The 26,772-nt window shown below is 40.4% G+C and overlaps 1 protein-coding gene across 1 annotated transcript in view; it reads right to left on the reverse strand.

The window, feature by feature from the left end:
• The window catches only part of PREX2 (phosphatidylinositol-3,4,5-trisphosphate dependent Rac exchange factor 2), a 435,974-nt gene that overhangs the window by 249,293 nt on the left and 159,909 nt on the right, over positions 1–26,772 (reverse strand). Inside the window, exons 10-16 of the mRNA XM_088471582.1 lie at positions 24,678–24,822; positions 23,285–23,385; positions 16,867–16,970; positions 13,810–13,859; positions 3,046–3,121; positions 1,708–1,780; positions 1,292–1,434 (exon numbers count right to left, since the gene is read on the reverse strand). Of these exons, the coding sequence (XP_088327708.1) occupies positions 1,292–1,434; positions 1,708–1,780; positions 3,046–3,121; positions 13,810–13,859; positions 16,867–16,970; positions 23,285–23,385; positions 24,678–24,822 (692 nt within the window). The remainder of the gene's footprint in view (positions 1–1,291; positions 1,435–1,707; positions 1,781–3,045; positions 3,122–13,809; positions 13,860–16,866; positions 16,971–23,284; positions 23,386–24,677; positions 24,823–26,772) is intronic.

A 26,772-nucleotide genomic window follows, 5' to 3' on the forward strand; every position in this document is an offset into this window, starting at 1 on the left:
GAGCACAGTGTGGGATGGGTAGTAAAGTGTTGGTGGGATAAGGGAAAGGGAGCACAGTGTGAGGTATTTTTTTCTCTGGTCACCATTGTGTTTTATTTTTTTCTCTTATCAGTGTCAATGTATTTTTTTTTTTCTAGCGGGACCTATGTGTTTGGTTTTTTTCATGTGAAGCCTATTTGTTTTAATTTTTATCCTGTGAGGGTCATTGTGTTTGATTTTTTCCTATCAGGGACAATGGGCCTGATTCAGCAAGGAACACAAAAGAAAGTACGCACGCATTTGGATGATGTTTATGCACTACGCATGCGTATGTATCGCACTGCGCATGCGCGAACTAGCCAGTACGATAGGGTTATGGTAAGCAGATTACACGCAGTGTGAGCGCAGACCCCTCCGAAAATGATTGACAGGAAGTGCCGTTTGTGGGTGGTGACGGGGGTGGTCAGCTGTAAAAAGTGCACCCTGCACCCACAAGCAAAAGTTATGGGAAATTGGGAGGGGCCACAAGAGCCACCTGTCTGATTTAGACCTGAGAAGAGGAGGAGACTAAGAGGACAAGCCTGGCAGATACTCCTTTGTATAGAAGTAAAATTGTCATTTAAAGCCTGCATGGGCAGGGACCCCTTCTCAGGTATTTCCCACACACTGGAGAGCTAGCCTGGGACAACAAAGGTGTTGTACTACATAAGCACCTTGCACCAGTGCGCTACTATGGCCTCATGTCCGCGATGCAACGTCCCCTGGTGTATGACATTTTTGTGGGCATGTAACACCCCTGTTCTTGTCACTCTGGGAGGCCCAGTGCTCTAGGTGCTGCAGGACAGCCCCCAGCCTCTCCCGACTCCTGGCACAGTGTGGATGATGCGCGCATGTGCGTAACATCTATCACTGATGCTCATGACACCATCTGAGGGGGTGACCTCAAAATAGGAGAGCAGCTCTGCTATTTTGGTATCACCACCTCGGATGGTGTCACCTGGTACGGTCCGCACCCCCCACATCACCTTGATTATGCTACTAGACCACATCACACACTGAAGGAGGATACATATGTAACTATACACACTGTGCATGGAGCTTGATATAACTACACAGATTGTGCATGAAGCTAAATATTATTCTATACATGGTCACAATTTGATCATCACCATAACTACCCACAATATAAAAGTATTTGCTAGTAACATCAGTCGTGTCTTTGGGTATTTAAGAAGCAAGCTCAGCCTGGCAGTATGAAAGGGAAGCCTAGAGATATATCTGCTTGTTAGTAAGTATGACTTACAGTACGTACCAGCAGAGATTTAGCAATGACATTCTCTACAATCTTTAGGTCATGTTTCATGAGTCTGTGTTTCATATTGGAGCCTTCCATTTCTTCATCAGAGAAGAATCGAAACAACAGAGGTTCGTCCTTGAACTCGCTTTTCTCCAACACTGCATAATATCAGACCAAGAATAATCTGTTAAAATGAATTAACCTACTACATGCTAATATCCTTTTATGAATCTTGAGTCATTTCTTCATATAAGTCTATACTTGGGAACGTTTAGGAGAAAAGAAGGACAGCCAAAGCATTTTTGGGCCATTGAAGTCCAAAAAATAAAGGAGGTGATACTTCCTCATTTAAAAATCTTTTAAAACATGTCAAATGAAAATAATATATTTTAGAACTGCATAGAATAATAATAATAAATCCCACTTCATACCATGGTGCATGAATCCATTGTCACAAAGTGCTACTCCAAGAATAATTGCCTCCTCTCTCGTCCGGCAGTCGCCCTGTAATGTTTTACACACAACAAAATATTTTTTACTCAACAAACAACAGCTTTTACAAAAAACTTTTTTATCTACTTAGGGGGAGATTTATCAAATCTTGGAGAAAGATAAAGTGGAGAAGTTGCTCATAGCAACCAATCAGCTCCTAACTGTCATTTTTCTAGCACAGCCTGCAAAATGACAGAAGCTGATTGGTTGGTACTTTATCTCTCTCCAAGATTTGATAAATATCCCCCTAAATAGAATATTTAAAAGGAACAGCATTAATATTGTTTTCAAACGAAATGTATATCTATAAAAGCACAAATTTTATGAATGGTGGTAGAAATACCGCTACTGTCCTCTGATATCATCAGCATCCAGGAAAATAAAATAAAGCATTATTTAGTTTGAAATTTATATTCAAATAATGTATTTTTCTATTATTTACCAATGGTATCTGCAACTAAAAGCACAAGCACAGGCTTGCAGTGTAGTGCTCATGTGTGATTCAGCAATGCAGAGCTTTGCAAGTACAGAGGCTATATATACTGGCCTAGCGTGCATTGTTCAGCTGCCCCGGCAATGTTATCATTGATAAGAAAATATTTCCATAGCCCAAGAAGCATCAATAGAAAATCTTCACCATTACAGTCCAGATTTTAAGGCTATCCATGCTTGAACACAGGTGACTTAATTAGTATCACCAGCAGGGATATCCTTAAAACCGTATACGTACGGGAAGCCGGCTGACACAATGCCAATCGCCGGCTTCCAGACTACTTAATCCTGGCGAGGGTTACATGACAGGCGTCTAAATCTACCGAATCCAAGAGGAGCAGTGAAACACTTCGGGGAGACAGCTGATTTTTGCATCGAATGTTAATTACTGGGGTCCGAACGTGTACTGACCTCATAAGCTGCATACACACACAACGATTGAGTTAATGAACGATTTTAGTAAACGATTTTCTACCTTGAAAAAATGAACTAAAATCGTTTACTAAAGTTGTTCATTTACTATGTTCATTTAAATGTAATGAACGATTTTTATGAACTACAAACGATTTTTGCATATTAACTTAATGAAAATTGTTGAGTTGACAAGTCTGACTGAACTACAAACTACAAACGTGAACACGCATGAACAATAATCGTTCATCGTTTGACTCAGAAAGTGAACGATTTTTTCAAACGATTATCGTTAAACAATATCGTTTAACGATAATCGTTAAAAAAATCATTGTGTGTGTATGCACCTTTAGTATTAGATATACTTTTCTCACCTGAGCTATAAGCCAGTCGATTAGCCTGTTGGCCATAACCACCGATTTATATGTCCTAAGATGGTAGTCTTTATCTCTGAAAAGGAAAAAAGCAAACTACTGTATAAACTACTGTATAAAACAACAATTAGAATAGAAAACACCTAAATGTGTTATAAACATAAATCTACATTGCTAATCTTCAAATAAAGCATATTTGTATTTGATAGTGTTGGGTTCTGCTATACCAAAGGTTCACAATCTCATTACAGTCCAAGTTTAAAGGATATCCATGCATGAGCACAGGTGACTTAATTAGTACCTCAGTCAATTTTGTTTAACCATCTGGACTCAAGCATTGATATCCCTAAAACCTGGACTGTAATGGCGGACTTTAGAAACCTCTGTGCTATACTGTTTGTAAAGGATAATATATATATATATATATATATATATATATACACACACACACACGCACATATTTATTTATGTTATTTATGTGTATATAAAAATAACACAGAATTTCCAAGAAACTGTAGTAAATTAATTTTACTGCTCTATGTAAAAGTTCATTGTGTTAGAAAAAAAAGCAATGTTCCTTGTTTAGCACCAGAGAACTACAGTAGTTAAATACTCAATTCTGCAAATGTGTAGAGCTTGTTAAGTGTCAACACCTTAAGTAATCCTTAAGCACAACTTAAGGTTTAAATTAGAAATGTAACTTAGGCAATCTAATTTGCATAGAGCTCAGGTGCTTCCCTATGATTTTTTTACAGTCTTAGGGCCGCATTCAATTAGGTGCGAAAAGTCACGTTTGGTCGAAAGCGTTCGAATGGCGAAGTTATAGCTGCATTTGCCAGTTATGATGTGATTTTTTTTGCGTACTTCTTCAATGCGCGCTCCCGCCTTCCGTCCTATCCAATTGCAAAACACTCGAAAACGCATATGTACGATAATTGCGCATGGCAAAACTAGCAAAAAGTACAACACATTTTGGGGAAATCAGCTGTACGCCATAAAAAGCCAAACTGGCACTGAAAATCAATATAGAAGTGTATTAATAGCCCTAATAAAAGAAGTTTAGGTTCTTAAATTGAGTCAAATGGCTATTATATGCATATTTGCATAAGTGTGAAAAAATTATAGAAAGCAATTTCTTTTGGAGAAAATAATTGCTGTAGTAAAATTTGGGGTACATAAAATGGGTACTAGTATATTTTAGTGTCTAAAAGTGCAGTTTTAAAAAATATTAAAAATACACCTGCTGTAACCACCTGCAATCCTAATACCACCTGTCCCATCCATACAGCCCCCAAAATACCGGCCAAGTACTTGAAACCTATTTTCCAACACTTTTACATTTTCACCTCAAAAATGACATCATTATCAGGGGAATTTAAGCTATTTTTTTTTTTGCCTAATTAGTCATTAGGGAAAGTGTCCAAAGTTTCTGACCCAAGTCCCCACATTTTTAGCTAAAACTAGGGATTTTGCACATTTTATCACAATGGTGGAAACTTTTCACTGGTTTCTGCTAATGGAGTTTACGCACATGCGAAAACTCTGGCAATTGGATAACGTGATACATGCTTTTGAGTTGATAGTCCCACAAATTTATTTTACGACTATAAATTATGGACAATTTGTGGAAACTCTAATGCTGGGTACACACTGGCCGATATATTGGCCGATCAATTGATCGGCCGATATATCTGCTGGCCGTCGGACAGTGTATACAGACAATATAAATGTGCAACAATGGAGCGCTGTTGATGTTTGGTTCAGCTTCTTATTAATTAGAAAAACTTAGTCCACACAAAATGCAGTCTCCTTCAAAAATCTATCTAATACCTCTTTTTCACCAAAAACCCAGGTCCGACCTGGGTTTTTGGACATGGTTCCAACCCTGGTCAGACCCAGGTCAGACCAATTTACACTGCACCTTTGATCTGGGTTACTCCCAGGTCAGCCCTGTTCACACTGAACTCAGGTCTGCCCTGCTAAACCTGTGAGGTCATAAAAAGTGGGAGGTGAATGCTCCACAACCACCAATCCTCTCATTTTAGGTATTATCCAGGTCAGATAACCTGGGTTGCACCGTTTACACTGCACCATTACCTGGGTCCATCCTGGGTCCAACCCTGGTAGCTACCTGGGTTGGATTGCAGGGTCACTTGACCCAGGTTATTTTTCAGAGACCCTTTTACACTGAGCTGCGACCCGGGTAGACCCAGCAAAACCCAGGTTTTTGCTCTGGTGTAAAAGGGGTATTACACTTCTTCCATTTCTACAGAAAAAAATTAAGGCTCCCAAAAAAGATTTTATATAGAGGCTTCTGTGTTTAGAGGGATAAAAACATATATAAGGAAACTTATAAGGAAGCTTCTTTTCCAAAAAGAGAAAAATCTCAATTCAAAAGGGTATATATCCAATTCCTACTTCCGTATAAATGATTCACCACGGATATTTCTAAACACAGTCCCGCTACTGGTTCCACTCCGATATTCACCAAACAAAAGTTTTATATGAGGAAAATAGTTTTATTCCAAAATTTCCATTTTGGTGTTGCTGAGCTCTCTGGTGCGTTCTTTCTTTTTAAGAATGTTCCAAACAGTTGATTTGGCCACACCTAATGTTTTTGCTATCTCTCTGATGTTTGTTTTGATTTTTCAGCCTAATACCCCTTTTACACCGGAGCTAAAACCCGGGTTTTTGAAGGGTTAAACCGGGCAGCTCCCTGGTGTAAAAGGGGAGAGAGTTGGATCGCCGGGTCGAGTGACCCGGCAATCCAACCCAGGTAACTAGCAGGGTTTAACATGGGCTTAGCCCGTGAAACCCTGCTGTGAGAACAGCACACTCCGGGTCACGATGACCTGGAGTGCACTGCTAGCCGGCCGATTGGTCCGGCTTCAGTGGCGCTTGGAGATGACGTTATCTCCAAGCGACCACTTTCACTCCGCAAAAGCTGGGTCTATGCAGACCCAACTGCGGTGTGAGCGGCGCTGACTCGGGAATATCCCGAGTCGGCGCCGGCAAAATTCCGGGTCTGATCCGGATATGAACTTTGTTCCAACTTCGGGTCAGGCCCGGAATTTAGGTGGAAAAGGGGTATAATAATGGCTTGCTTCTCTGATAGTGACAGCTCTTTGGATCTCATATTGTGAGTCGACAGCAACTGATTCCAAATGCAAATGTCACACCTAGAATCAACTTCAGACCTTTTACCTGCTTAATAGATAATGAAATAACAAGGGAATAGCCCACACCTGTCCATGAAATAGCTTTTGAGTTGATAGTCCCATTACTTTTGGCCCCGTAAAAAGTGGGAGGCACATATAGAAACCGTTGTAATTCCTACACCGTTCACCTGATTTGGATGTAATTACCCTCAAATTAAATCTGAAAGTCTGCAGTTAAAGCACATCTTGGCCAAAATATGAAAATTCTGTCAATGTCCCAATATTTATGTACCTGACTGTATGAGTGTCTATATATATATATATATATATATATATATGTTGTGATAGGATCATTGGTAAAGTGGTCTGTGGCAGGTACATTTGTCCCAGATTCCTGTCTTATGTGTTTTAAACCCCCAGGAGAAAGTCTGCAGTGTAGCAGGCTTGAGTCTCGGCTTTTTGAAAAGCCGGTTTGGGACCTGGGGGTTGTGGGTGAGAGGAGAGGGAGGGCTCCACCCACGGCCACTCCAGGTTTTGGTTCTCGCAGCCTGGTAACAGGCTTGTTAGTTTTCCACCTGAGAGTGGCCAATATAAGCCTAGTGTGTTGAGGGCTGATTGTCTCACCTGGGAGAGCAGGCAGGGAGTTTGCTAAGAGACACTTGAAAAACCTATTTGTGAGTACTGTGCTGTGCTTTGTTGCTGGCGAGGACATTAGGCCCTGCCAGGTTCTGGTAGTGAGGGAACTACCTGTGAAGTTAGTGCCCCGACAGGGCTAGGATTTATATTTATGTTTTCTTTATATTTCTGTCATTGTACAATAAAGACTGGCGCCAACCAGCTTGTACTTGCATCCAGACTGGTGTGCTGCTTCCCTGCTGCTGTGTGTGTGTGTAAGGAAGGAGTCCTCTACCCAGGAGAGGGACCCCCTAACCTAACTGTGTCACAATATGGTGGAGAATGCAGGCACCCACACACACTGAAGTTGCAGCGAGAGGAAAACTTTCCGTTTAAAAATTAAAGGGACAGACACCCAATTTGTGAGTGTGAAAATAACACTGTGTCCTTGGAGTCCCATAGAGGAGGCGTCAGCCAATGCACATAGAAGCAAGGTTCAGCTTCCAACCTACACCCCAGGACAAAATGGAGGACATTATTAAGGCCTTGCTTCAAGCTACAGCAGCTCAGCAGGAGACAAACAAACTTCAGCAGGAGACTAACAGACTTCAACAGGTCGCCATTGAGGAAACCCGCCAAGCCTTAGCGGAAAACAGCCAGGCCATAAGAGAGGTGGTACAGCACCTGGTCGCCCGGCCCAGAGATGTTAATACTGGTCCTCCCACCACCACTCACTCCGTACGAGCCAGTCACTTCCTCCAAAAGATGACTTCGGGCGATGATGTGGAGGCCTATCTCGCCGCATTTGAAAGAATGGCCGAGAGGGAGAGTTGGCCCAAGGAGCAGTGGGCAAGTCTGGTGGCACCTTTTTTGTCTGGGGAGCCACAAAAAGCATATTTCGACTTATGCCTGGCTGATGCCAAGGACTATAAAAAACGAAAACAGGAGATCCTAACTCGCTTGGGAGTCACCACCTTTGTTCGTGCCCAACGGGTCCACCGCTGGGAGTTCCATAAGGACAAGCCTCCACGTTCACAGATGCATGACCTCGTCCATCTGTCCTCAAAATGGATACAGCCCGAGATGCTGACGGGACCACAGATCGTGGAAAGGGTCGTGATGGACCGGTACCTGCGATCATTACTTGTGACTCTGCGCAAGTGGGTGAGCCATGCAGACCCTAAGTCCGCGGACCAGTTGGTCGAGCTGGTGGAGAGGTACGTGGCGGCTGAGGAGCTGATGACTATGCCCCACCGAGCCCCGATGGCGCACTGGCGAACTCCCACAGACACTGGTAAGACTGTTCCAGGGGAGAAGGGTGCTGGGCGGTGGAATGTACCTAAGACTGAGGGTGTAGAACCTGGAGACAGGCCTGCCAGGCCGGGAAGGTTCTTGCCCCATAAACGACTAGACATAAATATGACTCAGTGTTTCCGATGTGGTGGCTTCGGCCATATTGCCGCTAATTGTGCACTTACAACTGAACCTATGCAATGTGATACTGCTCATGTCTACCGCAGGGGGTCTTTCTTTGCACAGATAGCCTGTATGGCTGACCGGCAGGCTGGGACTGATAAGCACATGTGTGTACTCACTGTAGATGGCAACCTGTTAGACTCTGGTAGCTTGGTGACACTTATAAAAGCTGAGCTGGTGAACCCCTTGCGGCGTGAGGGGAAAACTATTGGTGTGACCTGCATACAAGGGGATACTCGATATTATGTTACGGCCGAGGTGAACATCGAGACACCATGTGGTTCTGCTATAGTTTCTGTAGGTTTGGTACGTGGTCTGATGTACGATGCAATATTGGGGAGAGACTTTGCTCACTTCTGGAAGTTGTGGGAAAGCCGTTTTGTTCCAGAGGTGAACAACCCCGATCCATTTGAGAAGGTTGTCGATGTAGTGGAGGAGGGAGTTTCTTCTGAGTCAGAGTTATTCCCTTTTTCTACTATGATTGGCGAACTAGAGAATGCGGAGCGTGATGGTGGCCCGCCAACTGATGTGCCTCCCATTGAGGTGGGAAGTGTTATTGGGCCAGGTGATCGTCTGCCTGATTTAGAGGTCAGAAGAGAGGTCTTTGCCGTGGAGCAGTTGAATGACCCTACTTTGGTAAAAGCCAGGGAGAATGTAAAAGTAGTTGATGGTAAACCCGTAGACCCTGATAGTCCTTTGTCCTATCCCCACATGGCAATGTGGCAGGATTTGTTATATCAGGTGACCAAGAAGGGGGAAGATGTTGTGGAACAACTAATAGTTCCCAAAGCCTACAGAAGAACAGTGTTGGATCTGGCCCATGGTCATATAACGGCAGGCCATCTAGGGGTAGAGAAAACCACTGAGCGAATAATGCAGAGGTTTTTCTGGCCCGGGCTTCATAAAGAGGTATCTGACTTTTGCGCATCCTGCCCTGAGTGTCAGTATCATGCTCCCAGGCCACATTTTAAGGGTCCACTAGTTCCATTGCCTATCATAGAGGTGCCGTTTGAAAGAATAGCGATGGATTTGGTTGGACCCTTAATGAAGTCTGCCAGGGGACACCAGTATATTCTGGTCATAATGGATTACGCTACCAGGTACCCGGAAGCGATCCCGTTGCGCAATACGTCAACCAAGACCATTGCCAGAGAGCTAGTTCATGTCTTTAGCAGGCTGGGTATACCTAAGGAGATACTAACTGACCAGGGTACACCGTTTATGTCCAAAGTCATGAAAGAGTTATGCCGCCTGTTCAAAATCGAACAGTTAAGAACTTCAGTTTATCACCCCCAAACTGATGGGCTGGTCGAGAGGTTTAACAAGACGTTAAAACACATGCTTAGGAAAGTGGTCGACAAGGATGGTAGGGATTGGGACTACTTATTGCCGTATTTATTGTTGGCCATAAGAGAAGTTCCCCAGTCCTCCACCGGATTTTCACCCTTCGACTTGTTGTATGGGAGACACCCAAGGGGGTTACTAGACATTGCCAAAGAGACATGGGAGGGGCAGTCTAGTCCTTACAAAACGGTGATTGAGTATGTTTCTCAAATGCAGGAGAGAATTATTGCGGTAGTGCCGATAGTGAGAGAGCACCTGGAACAGGCTCAACAGGCACAGCAGAGGGTATACAACTGCAATGCTCGGTTACGCAGCTTTGCTCCTGGGGACAGAGTGTTAGTATTGGTTCCCACTGTGGAAAATAAACTTTTGGCTAAATGGCAAGGGCCCTTTGAAATCTTAGAAAGAGTGGGGCAGGTCAATTACAAAGTTTACCAGCCGGGGAAAAGAAAGCCGGAACAGATATACCATATAAATCTGTTAAAGCCCTGGAAAGATAGAACGGTACTGTCGGCTGTCCGAGACCCTCCAGTAAGTCCAGGGCCCTTAGTTTCCGAAGTGACAGTGGCAAAAACCCTGTCGGCAATTCAACAACAAGAGGTCAAGGAGTTTCTGATTAGAAATAGGGTGCTGTTCTCTGACGTACCTGGGAAAACCTCGGTCATTAAACATGACATCATCACTGACCCAGGGGTTAAAGTTAATCTAAAGCCCTATAGGTTACCTGAAGCACCAAGAGCATCGGTGTCGAAAGAAATTAAAAATATGCTAGAGTTAGGGGTTATTGAAGTATCACATAGTGAATGGTCGTCCCATTGTGTTGATTCCAAAGCCCGACGGGAGTGTGCGTTTCTGCAATGACTTCCGAAAGTTGAACAGTGTTTCAAAATTCGATGCCTACCCGGTGCCACAGTGGAGAAGGAGGCGTTGGCCATAAAGTGGGCGTTACAAACTTTTACATTTCCGGTGGAACACAGGCCAGGAAGCCAGCTGGCCAATGCTGACGCGTTGTCACGCGTTCATTGTTTGGGGGCTTCAGTTGTTCCGCCCCACAGGTCAAAACAAAGGGGGGGGATATGTGATAGGATCATTGGTAAAGTGGTCTGTGGCAGGTACATTTGTCCCAGATTCCTGTCTTATGTGTTTTAAACCCCCAGGAGAAAGTCTGCAGTGTAGCAGGCTTGAGTCTCAGCTTTTTGAAAAGCCGGTTTGGGACCTGGGGGTTGTGGGTGAGAGGAGAGGGAGGGCTCTACCCACGGCCACTCCAGGTTTTGGTTCTCGCAGCCTGGTAACAGGCTTGTTAGTTTTCCACCTGAGAGTGGCCAATATAAGCCTAGTGTGTTGAGGGCTGATTGTCTCACCTGGGAGAGCAGGCAGGGAGTTTGCTCAGAGACACTTGAAAAACCTATTTGTGAGTACTGTGCTGTGCTTTGTTGCTGGCGAGGGCATTAGGCCCTGCCAGGTTCTGGTAGTGAGGGAACTACCTGTGAAGTTAGTGCCCCGACAGGGCTAGGATTTATATTTATGTTTTCTTTATATTTCTGTCATTGTACAATAAAGACTGGCGCCGACCAGCTTGTACTTGCATGCAGACTGGTGTGCTGCTTCCCTGCTACTGTGTGTGTGTGTAAGGAAGGAGTCCTCTACCCAGGAGAGGGACCCCCTAACCTAACTGTGTCACAATGTATATATGTATACAACAGTGTGTGTTTTTATATATATATATATAAATATGTGCATGTGTTTTATTTATATATATATATATATACATATATATATATATATATAAATATAGGGGCCCCCACACGTTTGTTGCCCAGGGGCCCCCACAGACCTTGATCCGGCCCTGTGGGTAAATGATGGCCATTCAGTGTGTTTGACCGACTAGCATCTAAAGATATATCTGCAGAACACTCGATCTGCAGATATATCGCTTAGGTGTGTACCCACATTAAGAAGTATATATTATTTAATAAAGTGCAGGTTTTTAGAAACGGAGTTGTTGGCCATAGCAACCAATCTGATTCTAGCTGTTATCTACTAGAAACTGCTAGAAAAAAAGATAAGTATAATCTGGTTGCTATGGGCAACATCTCCACTTCTAAAAACCTGCACTTTAGTAAATATACCACTAATTCACCAAATAAAAATATGTTTAAGAACAACAGAAACAGTTAAAACAGTTTATTAGCTGTTTCATCTGTGCTGCAAGGGCAGTCACAAATCGCTTGTCAGAAGTTTAGCAAATCAGAGGAAAGAACTGCTGAAATAAGCAAATTGTTTTATTTACATGTGCGCTCAGGGAAATTCTGGGTCACAGATTACAGAACTATTACTGTGCATTTACAAAAAGGTTCACTTAACTGGGGAGGCATTATACTTATTTTACATAATGTCTGCAACATTGTATTCAGCATAGATCCATCCTTACTGCCTTTGTGTAAAGCACAACAGACATCTTATTCTTTGTCAGTAGGTGTAAGAGTCATTATCCCCTAATAGCACTTTTCTTACATACTGTACTCATATTCTAAACATCATATACTTCGGTTTAAGCTTTATTACGTTATGACTGCCTTTGCTAACATTTAGCTGTTTAGCACATTTGAATTTTGGCTTTTATTCAAAGTGACTCTATAATTAAATATACACATGAAAAAAGTGCGAACTCTGTGATAACAAGCACTAGATTAGATGTTAACCTGTAGACATTTTAGTGTTTACAGGTTAGATGTCGACCTTTTTGAATGTGTCGACAATTTAACACTGTCAGCCTAAATACATGTCTAATGATTGTCGTCCTATTGACCATGTCGACCTATCGACTGTCAACATTCAGAACCAGTTGACCTTCTGAATGTCGACCTTTTCACAGTAAATTTTTCATACCACACCCCATGTCCATGTTATTGTATGTCATTTGTAATATGATTCTGTTAATATACAGACTAGAATGACTGTTGAACTTTATAGAGAAAAATAATAATATTAATAAATAACTCTTGGCTGACAAGTGCAAAAACATGAAGCTGTTCTTGGTTGAACAACTGGATTTTTCAGCTAAATGATAGAAATGTAAGTTGTTCCCTAGTACATCACAGTGCCAGAGCTGGATTAAGGTTTGTGGGGACCCCAGGCAGTGGTGTCACTGGGGTTTGTGACACCTTGTGCACCTAACTGATCCCCTGTGCACACCTGAAAAGTGGGTGTGGTCTCACCAGAAAGGGATGTGGCCTCACAGCACGTCCCTGTTTCATCACTCTGGGTGTGTGCCCAGCACTCCCGGAGATGCCAGGCTGCACTCCTGGCTCCTCCTCAGTGAACGGGAGCAGTGCCCGACTCCTGGTCACTGAGGAGGAGCCAGCATTTTAGTGCGCCCCCCCCAGTGGGTGGTGTGCGGTCCACACCACCCACACTCCCCTAGTGATGCCACTGGTCCCAGGGCAACTAATTTATGGAGGCCTCTACTAATAAAATTGTCAGTATGTTGCCCTGTAATTGATCCGGCAACGCACAGTGCACTTTCAGGGGTGTCACTTCTGGTCCAGTGCCAAATCAAATGATTTGAGCCATCATGTTTGTAGGCTGGGCTGCATGCTACCTGTTATCCTTGGAGAGGCAGCATGCACCCATTTACAGATACATAGGCTGCACTACTTGGGTGTGACTACCTGTGAGTGGCTGCGCTGTCCTGCCCCTTCTAAATTTTCCCTCCAAGTGTGAACATGTTAGTGAGCACTGATGACTTACTGGGAAGACATTCTCTCCAAATATTTATCTCTGCTGACAACCAGGTGGAATACACCAAGGGCGAGCAAGGTTCCAGCACCGAATCCTGGGCTCCTCTACCTACCCCTGACTCTGGTCCAGCGCTGTCACATCCTCTGTGTGTGTCTCTGCATCTGCCTCTGATTGTTCCGATTTTGGTGTTTAAAGCTCTACGGAGTTGTGGCTCAGGTGCAAAATCATCAATTAATATTTGCGGAATAGCCTCCGAAAACACTCGTTTTTTTGTTTTGTTTTTGTTTTTTAGTATTTTTGTGGGGGTAACCCGCAAATATTAAGGATCCCCCTGATTTAAGTTGGAGGAACAGCAGATATCTCTGAATCACTCTGCTTCCAGGTCTTCTCCAGAGCAGTATCATTTCATGATGTTTTGCAAAATACATACCTAATAACTGGTGTAAACAGGCTGTGAATGCGGCAGTATAGCCTAACACCCTGTAATGGATAGATAACGTTAATTAATGCAACATTACATTTAAAATAACAAAAACTATATTGGATTATCAATTTAGGACACTAAAGACAATTTCAGCAGCATTTAAACTTTTCTGCCCAAACAATCTGTCCTCCAGCCTTATCGCCTTATCATGGTGAATTCATAACAAAAAATATGGTAGTTGCTCAAATCAGCTAATGACATACCACAGATGCTGCTAAAGGGCAGGGTTTATACTGAACACAGAAAAAAAGGATTTGCCCCCAGCACACTGTAGGAAAATCAAAAATACTTAAATCCTACATGATAATAGAGATTCAGAGGTATTAGTTAAAACATTTGCAAATATATGAATAAGCGAATATATATATGCAAATATATGAATAATTAAGGGGTTCACATCCTAGAAGCAAGACACCCCAAAAAATTCCAGCCAAGGACCATCCTCAGGGCATCACACGGAAAGGGGAAAAAAGGTGATAGTGAAGTGTAAAGGATAGATGTGTAAAGATAAATCAATAAGTGTTAATGAAATGTGAAAGAACTAAAATTACATAAATAATATACAAACAATTAGAGAAGTGATTCTTTCACATTTCATTAACACTTATTGATTTATCTTTACACATCTATCCTTTACACTTCACTATCACCTTTTTTCCCCTTTTCGTGTGATGCCCTGGGGATGGTCCTTGGCTGGAATTTTTTTGGGTGCCTTGCTTCTCGGACATGAACCCCTTAATGATAGGGACGCCAGTATAGAGGAGCCTTGACGATTGGCCTGGCGCTTATTCATATATTTGCAAATGTATGTAACTAATACCTCTGAATCTCTATTATCATGTAGGATTTAAGTATTTCTAATTTTGCTACAGTGTGCTGGAGGGCAAATCCTTTTTTTCTGTGTTCAGTGTAAACCCCGCCCTTTACAAGCACCTGTGGTATGTCATTAGCTGATTTGAATAACTACCATATTTTTTGTTTGCAGTTTGGAGAGCTATGAAGGGAGTCCGCATTAGGAGGATGTGCTGATCCTTATAGTGCCATGTGGAGGTTTTTTGGGGTACCTCCAAAGTAAGTTAGCTCTCAGCTCATACATGTGCTGTTATCATGCAGTACATTAATTGTAATTATATGACCCAGAGTTGGTGCTACTATTATGTAGCAATAATTATTTTGGGGTGAGCGTTTGGGAGTGGGGCCCCCGGGGTTGTTCTGGCTGGACCTTTCTCATGGCATCACCACTTAATTCACATAGAATATCAATCTAATTGTTTGTATGTTATTTATGTCATTTTAATTCTTTCACATTTCATTAACACTTATTGATTTATCTTACACATCTATCCTTTACACTTCACTATCACCTTTTTTCCCCTTTTCATGCGATGCCCTGGGGATGGTCCTTGGCTGGAATTTTTTGGGGTGCCTTGCTTCTCGGACGTGAACCCCTTAATGTTAGGGATGCCAGTATAGAGGAGCCTTGACGATTGGCCTGCCACTTATTCATATATTTGCAAATGTATGTAACTAATACCTCTGAATCTCTATTATCATGTAGGATTTAAGTATTTTTGATTTTGCTACAGTGTGCTGGGGGGCAAATCCTTTTTTCTGTGTCCATGGTGAATTCATATCTAAGATATTATTGGAAATAGGGAGATGATATATAGATGATACAAATGTTATCATTATTTCATCAGTGACGTGCGGTGAGGTAAATGGCTGGGGAGGCACTGGCTAGTATCGGAGCCAGATTTACAGATACATATATGAACCCGAGGGCATGTGGGCATTATACAAAGGTGCAGCAGTATATAGTGCTGGAAATTTGGTGTGTTTTGATCTGGAAGTGCAGAAAAGGTAGACAGGGGAGGCAGAGCCTCACCTGCCATACACTTTTTACTCAAGAGTTTTGTCTAGAAAAATGATTAGAGTTATACAAAGAAGATATTTATAATACGGTCTTTAAAAAATTCTCATAGTAAAAACTGTGGAGTATACCTAAGTATGACAGGAAAGGCTCTGCCTCACCTGACTCACCTGACCGCACATCAGTAGATGATATAAACCAGGATGATCCCCTTTATTCAATCCAGAAGATTTCATTATGCAATGGTGCCTATTTATCAATGGTAGAAGATCACTAAAACCATCCAAAATGGCTCTTTTCAACAGGTTTAAGTATTCTCCTTATTTATCAAACCCTGCAGGTGGTGGTGGATATTCCTGGGGCTCTCTTGCAATCAGGACTGTCAAGACATTAGGCTGGCCTGGATAATGGGGGCGTGGCTGCCAACTGATGACACGGATAAGCCCCATCATGGAGCATTTCCCATAGTGTGCACTGCAGCAAAATGACAGTGTTCTCCTGGAAGGTGTGGTTATCCCATTGCGGGAAATGTGTTTACCGCCCCACCACCAATCTTAGTGACTCTGTCTGCAATAGAGTCACCAACCAAAGCCTGTTATCAAATATTTACCATAAACAGATGCAGAGCAGGAACTGTACTCCTATGCTATCTCAGGATGGCATAAATATATACCATAAACCAGAAAAAAATTTAGTTTTATATTAAAATAAAGTACTTTTTCATTGTAAAGTGTATAAAAATATATTTTCTTTTCTGTATCTAACTTTTTTAAGTTTATATTTTGTATTTTTGTATGGAATCTACAACTGTATCGTGACACTGGTTGACTAGGCAATGCCGGGACATGTATGGACAGAACAGTCCTGGACTGGCCAACTATTGTCTATTCACATGGACACACATAAAGTACACACTAGGGTTAATTATTTATTTTATTTTACTCATGAGGAGAACATAAAAACTCCACACACACACACACAGTGCCTTGGTCAGGAAGGCAGTAATGCTAACCACTATTCCAATCTGGCTGTCCATGATGCAATTAAATCCTTTATATCTTTAGAAAGAGTAAACTCACAGAGAGATGGGGTGCGAGCATTTCTTACATGTATTGCTACTTTCCAGTAATTACCTTTGATATCACATCCTGCATTTCATTTCTTGGATAGTAGGTGCCATCATCATACCGAAACCTATATAACATCTGCTCAGATTTAAACTGGTGCTTATCTGTAACTAAAAGAAATAGAAGAAATTCAGTATAAACAAAATGTAATCATACCCCCTCTAGGGTTTGGATATCTAGTAACGAAAGTACAGACCTAATATCAAATGACTGTTTAGGTAATTTCTTTACAAAATGATTTACTAATTTACTATAAAGGTGCGTACACACACAACGATTTTTTAACGATTATCGTTAATGATATAGTTTATCGTTCAATCGTGAAAAAATCGTTCACTTTCTGAGTTAAAAGGATGAACGATTATCGTTCATGCCCGTTCACGTTTGTAGTTTGTAGTTCAGTCAGACTAACCAACTCAAACGATTTCATTAAGGGAATATCGCTCATAAAATCATTCAGAAAATCATTGTTAACAAAATCGTTGTATGTGTATGCAGCTTTAGAAATACTTTAAAACTAAGCTATGTGGCACAGAGTGACTGCATTCAGAGGTGGAGCATATCCAACCTTTACAGTGAGTGACATATTTGCATGGTGACACTACCAATAGAAAACAGACCGTCACATACTGGCTTCAGTTTCTGTTATATGCAATCACATATAGTTTTTCTCCATCTTATTGTTATTTCACTCTCCTTGGGTTTGAACTGTGGTCTTTCTATCATAGGCAATGATGTCGCAGATCACGCTCTAGTTCTCCAACTCTCTGCTGTGTACTTGCTCTGATTCCTTTTTTAATTCTAATTACTCAGTGTTTACACTTGTGCCTCCCACTTGACCAATCAAGAAAGTGACTAGAATTTTCTTGGCTATTTAAGCAGCTCAATCACACACTACCCTGTGCCATAGGTTACCTTACTGTGCAAAATGTATAAACTTTTCTTGCTGTTTCTAACTTGACTTTAAATTTGCCTGCCTTGACCTGTACCTACTGTATTGTTGACTTTGATTTGCTCCTGCCTGCCTTAACCCTTCACATAATGTATATTAGTTTGCCTGTGATTTAGTGATTGGCATGCTTGTAAATCAGGAGCATCCTGATAAGTCTCCTTAGGGAGCCACAACTTATGGACCTCCTGCAGCAGAATACAGGTCCCTATATGGGATTTTCCGCTGAAAACAAGGAGGTTCATTAAACATTGTGCCCCAAACCAGTGCCAACTATCAGTGGCACAGTGAGTCCACTTAATCATGCAGATACTTATAGAAGGTGTGATACTTTTATAGAGCAAATATTTATTGTCTCTACACAGGAAATAAGTTAATAAACTATGGTTGAAGCATGGTCCAGGCTCAACGTAAATTTTATTTCTACAGTAGTAGAAAAAAATAAATCAGACTTGGTGCATGTGGCCTTTGTGGCTTCAGTTGCATGATAGGGTTGGGTATGGTAGACCGGCAGTCGGGATGCCGACTGTCAAAAGACCGACATCGGCATCCCAATGCACAGAATCCCGACAGGGCCTAGGTAAGTATCCTAACCCCCCCCTTTCATCCCCTAACCCTTCCTTTCTGCATCCTAACCCTAACCCTCCCTACTCCACACCCTAACCCTCCCAGTTAGTGCCTAAACCTATCCCTCCCCCTTAGTGCCTAATCCTAACCTCTCCAGTGGTGCCTAACCCTAACTCCCCCCTTTCCCGCGGCTAACAGCTAAGGATTCTGCCGTCGGCATCTCCACGGATGCCCACGGGTCGGGATTCCGGCTTAAGGATTTCAACCACCGGCATCCCGATCGGAGGTAAGTTGACTACATCCCCATTGATACACATTCTATGTGTATCAATGTGTACACATGCTAATGATACACATGCTATGGAGACACATCAGGTCTAGACTCCAAGCTTTTCACACCTAAACTAATCAGATCTTGCACATCAAATCTTGGGCTATCTAAATAATTCTTAACTACGCTGCACATCAGCAGCAATAACCTGCTTCACCTGTAACCTGTAAGGACTATGTCACTTAAGTATCTGGCTTTCCCTCTTTTCTTGGGGTATGGAACACAACCTCTGGTTGCCTTACCACTACTAATGAGAGACCAAGAAAATGACGATGTTACTTTTTTTTATGCACTAACTCTAATTATAACATACACACAATATAAGTGTTGCTCTAGTTTATGAATATGCCCAAATACTGAATCAGTATTTGCTACTAGAAAAAACAAAAAGTAATCCCCCAGCACACTGAATGAAATCAGCAATAAGATTTGAAAAACTACATGGTGGTAGATAATTCAGAGATCTCAGTTGCATATATTTGCAAAGATATGGCTAAGCCTCCGGGCCGCGTCACGGCGTCTCTGATACCGGAGGTCCCTATCACTTGGTCAGAAACCACTATGTAGTTTTTTAAATTATTTTTGCTGATTTCATTCAGTGTGTTGGGGGATTACTTTTGTTGTTTCTTGTATAGACTAACCCCTCCCTTACATGCACCTGAGTGATATTACTGAAGTGATTGAGCAGCTACCAGCATGTATTTCAGTATTTGCTACTGTAACTCAAAGTAATATCCTTGCAAAATTACATTCTGAATGTAAATAAAGGATTGCAGAAGAAAATATACATTTTGATTAAAAAAAACTGAACAATATTTCAATGAAGAGTAATTTTTGAAAGCAACAATGTTGAATCATTGCTTAGGAAGATTTCCAAGTACCTCGGGTATGAAAATAAATAGGACTGTTAGGGGGCAATTCAATTGTTTTGCACGCCCCCTGCTGGGCGTCTATAAGAATAGGCATTCAACAGAGCAATTCAATTGTCTTCTCCGTTCTGGCACCCATTAGTATTTAATGCACCTAAAAGCACCGGGTTCAGCTGAGCAAAGCGGTTAAACCCGTCTATAGAAGTGGTTAGGGCGGGCGTCCAAAACAACGGACTTTGCTCACATTTCCTCTCGCACTTTTAGGAAGAAATGTACCATCCTGCAGCTTTAGGTACCTTACAGATAGCTGGACTGTTACAAGTGAACTGAAAAATGCTTTTCACTCTAAGGGAATTCAAAATAATATTACCATTGTGTATCACAGTACCAACTATATATTCGGAGAGAAACAGATGGTTCATTTTGATTTGTTTCAGGAATTCTATTTTCAGAACAAAACAGCTGCAGACACTTGTTAATAATAAAACTGGTCTGTTTTGCCTACACTCTCACTCTTGTGAAATTACTGTTTCTTTATGAGTTCAGTTAATCATTTTGTTCTGAAAATCCAAAGCAATAAATCTGTAAAACAATTACAAATCAGCATTTTGCGGATTGGTATCCTGTGATGGATAGTGAGTGACAACACAGATTTTCCGAATAGTTCTCTCTTTTTTTCCTTTGTAAAAAGAATAAGCTTAGTGATATATCACCAAACGCTGCTCTAATGTAATTCTGTGGTATAACATTAGCCTGAGAGGGAAATTTGGGAATTCTTTGTTACAGGAGCAAATGCAGGAACAGAGAGGGGGGATTCCAGAATTAAATATATAGTAGAATGGGAACTAATTCAGGGACAGATAAGACTCCCTCACAAAGAGGATAAAGTATGTGAAGTAGGGGAGATTCCACCTTTCTTGCCATATGCACATCACATTTGATTACAGTATACAGTACATGTAATAAACAATAGAATGAAATGATATGACTGCTCCCAGTACACTCTACATGGAACATAGTGCACCATATATATGGCTTAAATCAGGGGTCTTCAAACTTGGCCCTCCAGATGCTGTGGAACTACACATCCCAGCATGCACTGCACATAGTTTTAGCATGCTGTTATATCAAAAAGGTGGCAGTGCATGCTGGGATGTGTAGTTCCACAGCAGCTGGAGGGCCAAGTTTGAAGACCCCTGGCTTAAATGAAAGTCACTAATTTTTATTAAAACTTTCGTACCATCTATTGGGTCATGACGGCTTTCCAGGTACTGTAACTGTAATGTGCCAATGTGAAAAGCCTCATGATGAAATACAGGGCAGGAGCCCTGACTGCCATAGAAAGAGAGCACTGCCTAACTATAACAAAGCAGTGGTGACTTGGCCCAGCAGAGTCAAGTCCTCTTGTACACTGGGCCGCTGACTGCTCAGGTAGGTCATGATGTTAGAGGGGTAGACACATCCCATCTGGTTACACACAAAAAAACTATGTGCTGCCAATGTGAGCTGAGGGTGGCCCCCAGCGAGGCCCGGGAACTTTGTACCCACCCTGCCCGCTCATGCTTTTACAATATCAGGCATTAGGTTGTAGGGCATAGGCCCCCAAGACAAGAATTATTTGTGACCTGTCTGCATATGATCTAGGCTTTAGGGGTTGATTGTGTGGCTGTGCTCTATTGACAATGAACAGGTTGTGTTGTTTGAAATGTTAACTATATGTCGACATGGTCAATTTCATCATTGTGAGCATGTCGGTTATGCTAAAATTGTAAATGTCGACTTGTTGACATAATATACTGAACCCCTTCATTGCAGATTGGTATATTATAAAATCTATTGGTGTCTACACATAACATGGATGGTCGTAGAGAGATATGAATGTGAATTGTTATAGGTTCCAAGGGGGGTCCAATGGTAAAATACTAAGGGCCATATTCAATTAGAAGCAAAAAGTCAGTTTCCGCGATACTTTTTTGCTGATGACGTCATTTTCAATGTTTTTATTTATCCCCGTATTCAATTAGTCCAACTTTTCGCCGGTGCGAAAAGTTAATGCATCAGACTTGGGGGAAAATTTTGCCTATGAATACTGTAGGTGGTGAGAAAAAGTGCAGAAATGGGGTTTGGGGTACAGACTTCCCAAAACCACCTGGCACCCCTTGGACAGTTCCCTAAAGGTAATCTGTGTCAATAATTTTTTTTAAAAAGTACCTTAGGATACCCCCAAAAAAGTACTTTTGTTTTGGGGCAAAAAAAAACTAAAGTTGGGGGACAAACTTAAAAACTAGCGAAATAGACTCAGGGGGGTCAACAAGTATGCCCCAGGTGTTTTTTTGATTGCAGGTGTTTGCGGCAGGTGGATTTTTCATGTTTTTAAAACTTCACATTAGCAACGTCAAAATATGCTAGTATCTAATTTCATGTACCCCAAATTTGATGGGACTAGTTAATTTTCCCCAAAAACCTTCAGCTGGGCTATTGGGGGTATCCAGAGTGATCCCCCATGTCAGAGCGTCTTTTGGGGGGTGTCAGGCTGATTTCCCCAAAACTGACAGAACTTTTCGCCGATTTCAGTTTTGCCGGGTCCTGTTTTCAGCGATTTGAAATTGAATACTGGGATAAGCCGAGACGAGTGCGTTACTTTTTCGCACCCAAAACCAGCGATGATGGCGAAAAGGCCAGCAACTGACTTTTCGCTCCAAATTGAATACGAGCCTACATGTTACTATTTGACATTATTGAGCAAAGTGTGCAGCAATACTGATTTCTAATATTTCATCCAATTTTCTAGCAAATGCTATGGTACATCAATGTATTTTACAACACTTTTCTACAAACTTTTTTACAAAACAAAGTATCAGTGTTTGAGGACAGATTAATAATCACATACTTTATAATCTGTCATGTGCGAATGTTGTGTGAGTGTCATGTATTGGGAGGCAGAAGTAGACAGTAACTTTTCAAAATCATCATACGCAATAAAAACAGTATCAATTATAATTTCTGGCATGAAACAAAACAGATATTAGCCTCACTTCAGCAGAGTACATCAAGCTCTAGACACAAGCAATTACATGCAGTATGATTGTGTACAGTGTTCATTAAGACATCACCCAAATAGGAAAAAAAAAGTGTTCTAAACAAGTGACTATATTACACCAGAAAGTAACAACAGTCTTATCTAGACATATACATAAAAACATCATTGTCTGCTCACAGATGCATCATTTTGGTTTGCGGCAAAACATTAAAAATATGTCTGTGGGGTTGGTGGGAATATTTTGTGGCCAATTTGTATCAGCTGCACATTTCATGTTATATATTTGTAAGTTATATACTATAGTTCTTGACAGTAGCTACCAGTAGGATTTAAAACAAAATAAATACTTTACTGTGTATTAGAATGTACCTATGTATTTATTTATTTACTTTTTATTTATTTATATTTGTTTGTTAATAATCTACTAAATTATTTTTAAAACCATAACATTGTTTACATACATACTTAACTTAAATATTTCTTTACAAACAAATGTGGAAATTAGATGCAAAGGAAAGGCACTACCGGTATTTGAAAGACCTGATTTTATTACTGCTACTGATTTTATTAATATTGAATAGTATGAACTTTTAAGTACAAGGAGTTGTACCAATTTGGCGCAGGCTCAATGTGTAAGTCGTTAGACAGGACAGCCAATGTTTAGTTACCATGATGAATTATTCCATTCTCCAGTAAAGCTTGGCCAAGATTAACACCTTCCTCTGGCTTGTGAATTTCTCCGATTTCCAGTAACCACTCCACAAATTCACTGCAAAGTACCAGAAAAAATGAAATAAATGAATAAAAATAATAATTATAGGAACTGCTCATTTCTTAAATTTTCTCATTTATCAAAACTCGGCTATGGTACTATTGTGACTCTGAAGATACAGTATGGTCACGTCAGTCAAGCAAACATTAATAACAACAATAATATTCTTTTCTACATCTGTATAGGCGCTGCAGAACCCTGGCCTTGTGGCGCCATATAAATAAACGATAATAAGAATAATTTCTGACCTCGACTTGGTTGCTTATTCCTAGAGGCTGAAGTGACAGCTGTATTATCAGTTTGGTGGACCTACTATATAAACCATTTTTATTATTTATAAATAGAATATAGCATATATAGCATGGGCATATCAAAGCATATCATGCCTGTATATGAGTGTCATTTGTATACAGACATTAGGTAATATAAAAACAGGAACACTATAGCTCATAGGAGTTTCTCATGAATGCTAGAGGCTTGTGCAACCAAACTATATGTAGTGGGCAGTTCAACAGTTAAAATGCTGACACTCACAACTGGGACAATGTGAGGTCGAACCCATAATGCCCACGTGTTAAAAATGTATTTTTACAGCATTTTAACAGTGTCACCTTTACAACTTCAAACATGATGCTTTACCATCATTTTTGAAGTTGTAAAACCGACACTGTTAACATGTCGGCACTCAGGGTTCAACCTCACACTCTCCCCATTGTGAGTGTCAGTTACATTTATTTTTCAGTGTATATGGAAAACCCGGACATCTGCACACTTGCCCCCTCCATTCTTAAAATGCCCCTGTATATAAAATTGGGGGATTATAAATGTTTTTATGTTTTGTTTTGTTTTTAATTAAATTTGAGTGGACAACAGTTTAAATATGAAAGCTGGTCTGTTGGCAAATTAAGTTTCAGTTTCAGGTACAGCATATGTAATAACAGAGGCAGTGAGTTGTTCAGGGCTTTTATTCATTAGATGTCCTTATGCTACAGTTGTAGTATATTAAATGTTGCCATCTACTAGTATGATATAATTAGCATTAGTGGCTAGCTTGTCTTGGAATTGTTACAGTTTATAAAACAACACATTTAAGTGTATTAGAACAGAGCTAGTAATATAATATAATCAATGTAGGTTTTCTAATTAAATATTAATAACTAGCTAAATATACTACATTCATGTAACATTAAATTGTTTTAATAATAGTTCCCCTTTATCATAAGCTCAAGTAGATAGAAATCATTGGTAAAAAGATGACACATTAGTATGATAATAATCAAAAAATATACCTTCCAATAAAACATTTGGGGAATGTAGTCAGTTTCTTTTTCCTGTCTTTGATCAGATTTCTTTGTTCTGACATCATTTTATAGAGTTTTTCTCCTTGTTCTGATATCATCATCCAGGTGTCTTGCTCCATACCCAGCGTCAAACCTGCAGATCCCATCACATAATCATTATTCAGACCTGAAGCATTCTGCCCCTCTATAAGCATGTATCATCTTTCTTTGGAAATGACAAATACTGAATCTCGTAGAAACACAATACATTTTATATAGAATAAATGGTGACACTGGATGCGCAACATAATTCTTAATTCTGTATAACACCATTAAACTTGTATTGAATGACGACTGAATGGTGAAAATACTTGTAAACCACAATCAGAAAGTAGGGGTTGGCTACGGGATCCCGACCGTCAGGATGCCGACAGTCAGAATACCGACATTGGCACCAGCCTCTGCCAAAAATTTTGTAAGATTTGGGTTTTGGGATACATAGTCAATATTATATTTGACTTATTGCAGCGCCCTTTCTATCCGTTTATATATATATATATAACAAAAGAATCTGCACACACTTTCAGTCAATGTAGTGAAAATTAAGGTGCCAGGTCCAGGTCAATAATATAGAAAAATATCCAACTCAATGTGGAATATAGACCAGCACACTCCAATACAAAAAAGTTAATTTAATGTCCATGATATAACAGGGGACACACGGTTTCCCCTGTTATATCATGTACATTAAATTAACTTTTTTGTATTGGAGTGTGCTGGTCTATATTCCACATTGAGTTGGATATTTCTCTCTCTCTCTCTCTATATATATATATATATAATATATATATATATATATATATACTAGCGTGGATGTCTGCGGAACTAATTTTACAAAGGCAGTAGTGGCATCTAATATTTTGTTGTATATTTTATATTGTAGAGAGCGATCACAAAATGTCTTTTTAATCAATAATAGCAATTTTTCCATCGGGGATTTGAAGGACAGTGGACTGCTCTCCCCTGGTAGGTACCCAAGGAAATTGTGTATGCAGGTATGGCAGCTATTGGGAGTTGATGGGGAATCCTCCAACCCTAGTTTGCTAATAGAATACAATCGCAAAGTATCTCCCAGCGCACAACCTTCACATACAAAGTTTTCAATAATTAATGAAATAGCAATCACAGTTGTCTCTCGTAATAACTTAAGTAACAATATTTGTTAGTATCATATTAAATTCCACATTTATTAAAATCTAAAAATTCAAGCTAGGTGGTATATAATCACCACAGTACATACATATAAACCTAATACCGGTATACAATATATAGAGAGGTATAGAAAAAATAGAAAAAAGAAGAAACAATAATAAATAATAAATATAAGAAAAAATTAAAATGTATAAAAAAAATTATTTTCAAAAAAAAGAATCACAATGAAAAATGTATCTGTTTACTCATCCAAAAAAACAATCCAACATATATCCTCTATGTAAAAGAGTATTTCAATCGGTTCTCTATTCTATTTATATATTGTATGTATATATATATATATATATATATATATTTATAATTATATACATATAGTAATCTTGGACTTAAGGAGCCTGCGCAAATTCTGATAAAAAATTTTTGTCTCCATAGTTCATAAACAGTCCCTAAAAGTATATTTGTCCCCCAAAAATTATATTTATATACATCTAGTCATTTTTGGCTTGCACACGCTGAATGTCAAGAATCTGTTACTTCCTTTACCACCTATCTTGAAGCCTACCAGCCCTCTTCTCAGTTTTACTCCCTATCACATTAGGCTGTAAACAAGCAGGTCCCTCCACCCTCTTGGTTCTCACCTTGCACTAATGCTTGTTTTATAGTATTGTAATTCTCCCTGTACGGCACTACGGACCCTTGAGGGTAGATTAACTAACAAGCATTTTGTCAAAGCCACCTATCATCTGCAATTTTGACCGGCGAAATTAAAATTGCAACAGAAATAAATGGTAAATCAGGCTTGTTTAGCATCTATTTCTGTTGTTGTTTTGAATCCATAAGTCAACGCCGCTGAGAAGTATTGGATTTGACAAACTCCTTGTTAGTAAATCTA

This window comes from Taudactylus pleione, unplaced genomic scaffold, assembly GCF_031769625.1.
Source record: "Taudactylus pleione unplaced genomic scaffold, aTauple2 ptg000114l, whole genome shotgun sequence".
NCBI classification, from domain to species: Eukaryota; Metazoa; Chordata; class Amphibia; order Anura; family Myobatrachidae; genus Taudactylus; species Taudactylus pleione.